The sequence below is a fragment of the Vigna unguiculata genome, chromosome 6 (assembly GCF_037176805.1).
Source record: "Vigna unguiculata cultivar grain cowpea cultivar isolate G323 ecotype 2 chromosome 6, ASM3717680v1, whole genome shotgun sequence".
Classification (NCBI taxonomy): domain Eukaryota; kingdom Viridiplantae; phylum Streptophyta; class Magnoliopsida; order Fabales; family Fabaceae; genus Vigna; species Vigna unguiculata.
In genome coordinates this window covers 46,531,980-46,540,745 of record NC_140797.1, presented here as the reverse complement: position 1 = coordinate 46,540,745, position 8,766 = coordinate 46,531,980, and the positions used below count along the sequence as shown (strand labels likewise).

The following is an 8,766-nucleotide window of genomic DNA, read 5'->3' as shown; positions in this document are numbered from 1 at the left end:
ACACAACACAACCACTAATAACACAGATGCTCCATCTAATGCCTTTTTTCCCCTCCTCTTACACCCTGTCTCTTTCCATAGCTAACCAATACCAAAAATCACAAAAGTCAACCTTCCCACTTTCTTCCACGAATGGGAAGTTTTAGGGTTCTAAATTTAATTTAATTCCATTACATAAACATGCAATATTCTTTAGATTTTATTTGTGTTTAATTTGTCACGCTTCATTGTGAGTGGGAGAAAAATAATATCTAAAAATCAACTTGGAAGTAGGCATGACAATTTGACAAAAATGGTTTTTATAAGATTTTTGGTAACTTTTCCAAGTTGGATATCTCTACATATTTTACTATTCGATTTTGCACCTAAAAATATCCCCTCAAAAGCTCCTACGGTGAAACTCCTTTAATTTGGATTAAACTATTACATGGAATAAAACTTTTATTTTCAAATTTTGCATAAATGTGTGACTAAATCGATGTCAAACAATTTTGTCCCAATCTATGTTATTTTTTGTTTTATTTTGTAACATTGTTTTCCATTTGTTTGATTATTCAATCTCAAGTGTACATAAGAAATAGCACTCTTTTATTTCTCTGCTAACCTATGAGACTATGTGACAGCTATCATACTTTAAAAGCATTAATTTTTGTTGTCATAAAAAACAGAAAACTTATGTTTCACTGTTAGAATTTGTTGGAGTTCAAGATTACATCTCTCTCTTCTTGCCTCCTTAGGTTCCCACTCCAATTATGATAGAATCATAATAAGACTATAGTTAGTTTCTAAACAAATTTTTTACATTGTCAGTTATACCTTGTATAACAATAACTCTAAAAGCTGTATCAATAATGATTTTTAATTAATATATGGTTTTTCTTACATTAATAAAGAAATTTCATATTTTTTCGTTTGTGAAACGTTTTTAAGACAAACTTAATTATAATAATAATAAAAAAAACTTTATTATTATTGTCACCGTTATCAATTTAATACATTATTTTGCCACCATTATATTTTCATGGACGGCAACTTTGGTAGCGATTTGTCTTATACTAAAATACCATTTTATTTTGGTTTTGTAATGAATCAAAAAGCTGAAGAGGTGTTTGTGGAAGAAGCAAGACCCTATTCTGAAGGCAATCTACTGTACTAACAACATGATATTACTTATCTTCCAACCCCAGAAATCACATGCATGAATCTGTTCCTTGTTCATTCCCTCTTTGCATCATCAATAATTTGAACTAGTATAAACTACCTCGAGTTTTTAGTTATTTTTCATGTTGAAAGGGTGCTGATTGAAGCAGTAAAACAAGCCATTCTCTAGGTAGTTGTTTATTCCATCACTTCATCTTTTCTTGAAGCTTTCTTCCTTAGAATATTTGGCGATAGACTCTATCCAAATTTCCTTTATGTTTTGTTCCATTCTTGTATAAATATATTTAAGAATGTAATGTAAGTTGATGATGATGTTGATGATGATGGTTGGTGGCCACCGTGTGTCAATATTTTATTTCTATGTTTTGGGACTTAATCCCATTCTAACCGTTGAAAAATGAATGCAAAAAAAAAGAGTCATTGACTAAGTAAAATGTATTAGTTAACCTTAGCCATCTCGAGGCCGCGTTTGGTCTACCATCGTTTGTTGATTCAGTTTTGTCATCCTATCAAGCCTTTGCTTTCTCATTAAACCATGATTTCTATAGATTGATCCTCTTTGGTTATTTGCTCATCACCCAAAAGTTTCATCATTTCATTTCTGATCCAACAAAACAGAAACATTGAGTAATGGATCAACGACATAAAGTGATTCTTCTTCAGCTGCTTCTTTTCCAAGTTCTGCTTGTTGCATCACAGACAGACAGTCGAGATTGTAAGTTCAATTCTACTTTTTTCAAGTTTTGCACTATCTTTGCACTATGTTCTTTCACGTCTCATGAAAAAAGTGAGGAATATTTTCCAACTTTTTTGGGGGGCGTTCTTCCATATTCCAACAAGTGGCTAAACTCTCAACAGTTTGAAACTTTGCCTCAGTTCTATGCAAAGAGCACATCACAAATTACAGTGGACACAGAAAATAGAGAAATTTAATTTGTAAAACAAGGCTATAAAATATTTTTTTCAACCAAACGTGAAATAAGATGGATGGTGGATGGAGAGGGAGGAAAAAAAATATTTGTAAAACGGTGTTTAAAGAATTTACTGAAGGAGTAATATACTTCAAGAAAATACTGATATTGGGTTGTATTTTGTCTTCTGTCAATCTGAATGTGATGTAAGAAAAAAGCTGTTCGCTTTATGTATTAAAATTGAAAACATTTCGGTGTGATTAGTTCATTTGATTTCTGAAGTAGGAGAATGATTTGACTACAGAGGTTGCTTTCATAGTTTTCGCTTTTCATGGTAAATTGTGGTCTAGAGACAATGTGCAATCACTGAGAGAGGAGGTAGATTAATGAACACTAGGAATTTATGAAGCTTAGTTTGAAAATTCAATTTCTTTTGACAATTTTCAATGTAAATGGTATGGCTGTAGATTCTGCACTAAACTCCCTTACACAATCCTGGAGTAACAAGCCACAAAGTTGGGTGGGTCAAGATCCTTGCAGTGGCTGGGATGGAATTCGTTGCAGCAATACAAGAATCACCCAATTGTTAGTTCTTGGTTTCTTTAGCTTCTCCAAATTGATATGAAAACTTGTTTCATACATTCTATTGTTTAAATATAAAATATATCTGAATGGATTGCTATTATTTTCAGGAGAGTTCCAGGCTTGAATATTGGTGGCCAACTATCTTCTGCAATTGAATCTTTATCTGAACTAGACACTCTGTGCGTAATTCTTATATAACATTATATCTGTGTTTCTGAGCTGGTGGTGATTTGTTGGATAACATTCTTCTAAACTGAACTTATTGTTGTATACTTCACTATAGTCAAACTGAAGTATATAAACCAATTACAATTCCTATTTTACAAACTGGTTTTTAGAACTGAATTAGATTCAAAGTTGTATTTAAAGTGAAAACGGTATATGTTGTTTCTGTGGAAGCTCACTTAATAAGATGTTGTTTCTGTTCATGTAGGGATCTTTCTTACAACACAGGTTTGACGGGAACAATTCCAGCAGAAATTGGAAATATGAAAAACCTAAAATCCCTGTAAGCTAGGCACTTTATTTTCTATCAAATGATTTTCATACAAACCGAAATTTTCCCTTACAAAATTTAGGATGCTTTTTAACTGTTTTTCAGATCATTGGTTGGTTGTGGTTTCTCTGGTCCGATTCCAGATTCAATAGGATCTCTAACGCAGCTGACCTTTCTGTAAGGATTCCATCAGAGTTCATCTTTTTCGAATGTATCCAAAAATGATGTTTCATATAAAAATATGGAACATGTTATGCTAGGGGTGCACCCTTGATATAATAATGTTCAGTTCCTAAAAGTGTCTAACTTAATCTGGAACTTTAATGTTACTTTTTAATTGACTAATTCATGGTAAATTATGTGTTGCTTTTCATGCAGAGCATTGAACTCTAACAAGTTCAGTGGAAATATACCTCGCTCTCTTGGCAATCTAACAAATATCAATTGGCTTGATCTTGCTGAAAACGAGCTTGAAGGGACTATCCCTGTCTCTGATGACCAAGGACGACCAGGCCTTGACCTGCTCCTTAAGGCACAACACTTGTATGTCAATTCTCACTGTTAAATTTCACTTCATATCAACACATAACGTGGTTGGATATTTCCCAGTTCCCTAACATTATGTTCACTGATTGCAGCCATATGGGGAGCAATAAGCTCACTGGTACAATACCAGAAAAACTTTTCAACTCCAGTATGATTCTGGAACACGTGTAAGCTTCATTACATCTTGTACAGTTTCGAATTTTACAATTATATAATGGCTTGAGACAATCATTCAAATGAATTTTTGACCCTTGTACTCTTTTGCCAGGCTTTTTGACCACAATCAACTAGAGGGAAGTGTTCCTAGTTCCATTAGTTCTGTGGGGACATTGGAAGTTCTGTAAGTATATTTTAAACAGTGTCCAATGGTTACGGTCACAAATATTTTCCTTATATTTAATATTTTCTTTGGACCGCAGGCGCTTAGACAAGAATGGATTAACAGGGGGAGTGCCGACAACCTTAAGCAGACTCGGAAAACTAAGTGAGATGTAAGAAAATTAAAGAAACATGCACTATTTAACTTCATGTTTATATGAAAAAATGTCTCAGTTTTCCTATAGAATCAACTTTGCTAAGGCGAGGCATGGACTTTATTTTTGCAGCTATTTATCTCACAATAAGCTGAATGGCAGTTTGCCCGATTTTACTGGAATGAATAGTCTCACCTACGTGTAAGTATAAAACAGTGACACTTTTCATTCAACTTATTTCAACAAAAGTTTAACTCAGTAAAATTTAATCATGTTGCCAATTTTTTTTTTTCTCTCCACTCAAATTATACAACAGCATTCTACACTTGAGCATATGATTCATGCATGATACAAGATTTTTTACTTTTCGTCTTTTATGGAAAACTATCTGCAGGGACATGAGCGACAATGCTTTCAATTCCTCTAATATACCTTCATGGGTTTCAGGTCTGCCAGCACTGACAACAGTGTATGTTGTTCCTTCCTTCCCATTATTTGTTTCTGAATCTTTCCAATGACATTACTTCTTGAATAAGATACTCATTGTTGTGGTGAAAAAAAGAAAAATAGAAACAGGATTTCATTTTAGCTATGAATAAAACGAATGACATGTTCCTAAAAAGTGAGGCTTGAGCAAATGATGAATATGATTATTGAAATATGGTAACAGGATACTTGGGCAGAACCGGCTCGGTGGCACGCTAAATCTCAGTAGCTACAGCAAAAGTCTGCAACTCATAAATTTGGAGACTAATGAAATAACAGAGATTGACCCGCAAAACAATCTACCAAGTTTTGAAATAAGGCAAGCCTCATTATTTATGATATCCCTTTTTTCTCTATAAAAAAAATGTTCAGCCATTTGCATGGATTCAAAACTGAGGCAGTTGTTTTATGGTTTTGCAGACTAGCTAACAACCCAGTTTGTCGTGAAAGTGGATCTTCTCAGAATAGTTACTGCCAAGAAGCAGCACCAAATCCCTCATTTTATTCAACACCATCCAATAATTGTTCTCCTCCATCTTGCAGTTCTGATGATCAGATTGCCAGCCCAAATTGTATATGTGCATTTCCCTATACTGGACTTCTTATATCGAGAGCTCTTAGTTTCTCAAACTTCAGTGACGCAAGTTACTATAGGGAGCTTGAGCAGTCTCTGATGGATACTTTCCGAAACCAAAGCCTTCCAGTGGATTCAGTTGCTCTTAGTAACCCCATGAGAAATTCTACTTCTGATAACTTTGAATTGACTCTCCAAGTCTTCCCTTCGCAAAGCGATCGTTTCAATTCAACTGGAGTTTTATCCATTGCTTTTCTGCTTAGCAACCAAATTTATAAGCCCCCAGAGTTCTTCTCCCCATACATCTTCAAGGGTGCTAATTATGATTACACAGGAGGTGAGATGAACTACAAATACTGAACGCTTTGTCAGTCCTATTTTGCAGTGCCCTTTCTCCCTCTAACTCTCATTCTTTACGTCAATTAGGAGAACCAAAAGGATCAAAATCATCACATACCGGGATTATAGTTGGTGCTGTAGTAGCTGTTGTGGCCTTTATTGTACTAGCATCCCTTGCAGGGATGTATGCCATTCGCCAGAAAAGAAGAGCAGAAAGATCTGCAGGGTTGAACCCTTTTGGTAAGAAGTGACTGCTGCAGCCTTGGCCGAATTTTGTTCCTTGCAAGGACTTCTCAAGTAGTCTTTTACTGATTCAATGTAATTTTAAATGCAGCTAACTGGGAACAGAATAAGAATAGTGGCACTGCTCCTCAGTTGAAAGGAGGACGATGGTTTGCTTTTGATGACCTAAGGAAATACACCAACAACTTCTCAGAAACCAATACTATTGGATCTGGAGGCTATGGACAGGTTTTTTGCTAATGGCATCTTATGACTTTCCTTTTTTTTTTTTCTTATTTAAAAAACATCCTATTGTCCTACTCCTTTGATGTTCCTGAAAGAAATTCTCATATTTTCACTCTAGTGTCAGAAATAACCAAGTAATTTTCCCAAATAGTTATCTAATTAGTCCTCTTTCTCAAGGTCTACCAAGGAACTCTTCCCTCTGGGGAGTTGGTTGCTATCAAACGGGCTGCAAAAGAATCTATGCAGGGTGCTGTTGAGTTTAAAACCGAGATTGAACTTCTATCAAGGGTCCATCACAAGAATCTCGTTAGTCTTGTGGGTTTCTGTTTTGAGAAGGGTGAACAAATGCTGGTGTATGAGTACATTCCCAATGGCACTTTAATGGACAGTCTCTCAGGTACTTTCAATTCCTTCACCCTTCATATATGCCGTACTGTATGAGACTCAAATGTATGATGGGGATGACGTGACTACAAATTTTCATCTGTTAATTTATATTTCATTTCTTGACTATAAACAAGTAGGCTACTCATTTTCCCATTTCATTGTGAATCACCACAATTGGTCTTAGTGTCAATATTATTTAGCATTCGGTGGTGAATTATAAGCCTCATCAAACCAGTATCAATTACCAGATCAGAAAGAAATCCTTCACAATAAATGGGACCTGTTTAGATCCTGAATTTAATTCAAACTTAGAGATAAATAACACTGAACTTAATCCAATTTCAAGACTAGAAATCAGTGTCAGGAGACTCTGATAAGAATTTGCTGCGTTACCTTCTGCGGGACTGCAACTATTTACAACCTAAGGATTTGGGCTTTTGTTACACGAATATACTGTTATTACAACCAATTAAAAAAATTCAATTAAGCCAAAGTCCATCAAGTTTCCTGTTTCATTACTTAACTAATTTTCTTCACTTGACTTTACCAATACAGGAAAGTCTGGGATCTGGATGGATTGGATAAGGAGACTTAAAGTAGCATTAGGTGCAGCCAGGGGTCTGGCTTATCTTCATGAACTTGCTAACCCACCAATCATACACAGGGACATCAAATCTAGCAATATCTTACTTGATCATCACCTCAATGCAAAAGTTGCTGATTTTGGTCTCTCCAAACTTCTTGTTGATAGTGAAAGGGGCCATGTCACTACTCAAGTCAAAGGGACAATGGTTTGTATAGAATGCTATGACTCCTACTTTATGAACCAGCACACATCTTCGTTTAGAGTAGATAATAAATTTATAAGTTGCGAAACTTTAAATAATTTGAATGCTTCTCCACTTTTATAATTTGGTTTTGAACCTAATTCAATTCCAAAAGAAGTGAGGGTTGTTTCTGCTTTTATACTTTATCAGAGGTATATCTGATGGAAGCTTATTTCGTTGTTATTCTGCCAGGGATACTTGGATCCTGAATATTACATGACCCAGCAGTTGACAGAAAAGAGTGATGTTTATAGCTATGGAGTGCTAATGCTGGAACTAGCAACAGCAAGAAGGCCAATAGAGCAAGGAAAGTATATTGTAAGAGAAGTAATGAGGGTAATGGACACGTCAAAAGATTTATACAACCTTCATTCCATTCTAGACCCAACCATAATGAAAACAAGGCCAAAAGGTTTAGAAAAGTTTGTGATGTTGGCAATGAGGTGTGTCAAAGAATATGCAGCTGAGAGGCCTACAATGGCAGAGGTTGTAAAAGAGATTGAGAGCATAATCGAGCTTGTTGGATTGAACCCGAATTCTGAATCAGCTACAACATCAGAAACTTACGAGGAAGCAGGTGGAGGAAAAGCCCAACATCCTTACAGGGAAGAAGATTTTAGCTATAGTGGAATGTTTCCGTCAACAAGGGTAGAACCCCAATAGGCTTCGCTATATTTTTCTTTTGTAATTTTTTCCTCTCTTCAGATCGAATGCCTGAGATCTGCTGGTGCCAATTTTGGATTCGAATCCTTATATACGCAGGTGCTTTACAAAAAAACTTGCTTTCTAGAGAATGAAGGTTCAAGTTGAATTTTTAAATTGATTCTTGGAAGGTTGTATTTATATCTTTGTTCTTGTCATGTAAAATAGTTTGTGAATTGCAGTAATATTTGAATGAATGTAAGTAGTGAAGTATGATATTCAACGTTGAACGTTCAAAAGACAGCACAAATTTGTTTTTCTTTCCTTTTTCAGCAGTTTGATTATTGTGATCACTGAACTATGGACCCTAATCAACTAAAGACAACTTTGACAGAAGCCAAATACTAGCGTCATCTTCACCCATCCTTTCATCAAAACTCACCTTGTTTAAAAACAAGTTAATTTCAGTTCCTGATGATTTAATCTTCTCTCTCAAAATTTCTCTAATCTGAACAATTGTTAGTAGCTGATAATTTGTTATACTTTCTGTGTAACTCTGAGTAGCTGATAGTTTGTTAGTTTCTGGTAGTTACGCGTATCATGATACCTCTGTTTTTCTTTCATCAAAATCAGAACCTTTGTTGATCATTTCTATCCTCTTGTTTTTATATCACTTTTCTTTGTTATGCTATCAGAGCTGATCATTTCTTTAAGTCATTAATTTGTTCAAGAAAAAAATTGCTTACAGAAACAGTACTTTATAACACAAACCATTAACTTATCTAATTTAATGTGACATGTTCTAGCTTGTTTCAAGTAAAAATGGCTTAAATAATTTAATCAAAATCAATTGGTGCAATGAATACTTAAT

At 34.9% G+C, this 8,766-nt stretch overlaps 1 protein-coding gene across 2 annotated transcripts; it reads left to right on the top strand.

The window, feature by feature from the left end:
• The first annotated feature begins 1,102 nt into the window (after nucleotides 1–1,102).
• Nucleotides 1,103–8,205, top strand: LOC114187651 (leucine-rich repeat receptor protein kinase HPCA1-like). 2 transcript variants are annotated; one of them, XM_028075958.2, is made up of 19 exons: nucleotides 1,103–1,330; nucleotides 1,780–1,876; nucleotides 2,540–2,657; nucleotides 2,765–2,836; nucleotides 3,091–3,165; nucleotides 3,259–3,330; nucleotides 3,532–3,696; nucleotides 3,792–3,866; nucleotides 3,968–4,039; nucleotides 4,119–4,190; nucleotides 4,305–4,373; nucleotides 4,567–4,641; nucleotides 4,843–4,977; nucleotides 5,079–5,569; nucleotides 5,659–5,811; nucleotides 5,906–6,042; nucleotides 6,217–6,436; nucleotides 6,982–7,217; nucleotides 7,446–8,205. In XM_028075958.2, the coding sequence occupies exons 2-19, from the start codon at nucleotides 1,792–1,794 to the stop codon at nucleotides 7,914–7,916; spliced, it is 2,793 nt and encodes a 930-aa protein (XP_027931759.1). In that variant the 5' UTR covers nucleotides 1,103–1,330; nucleotides 1,780–1,791; the 3' UTR covers nucleotides 7,917–8,205. The 2 variants fall into 2 exon arrangements, with proteins under 2 accessions (XP_027931759.1, XP_085530448.1); XM_085674322.1 differs by lacking the exon at nucleotides 1,103–1,330 and having other exon boundaries at nucleotides 1,425–1,876.
• Nucleotides 8,206–8,766: the final 561 nt, after the last annotated feature.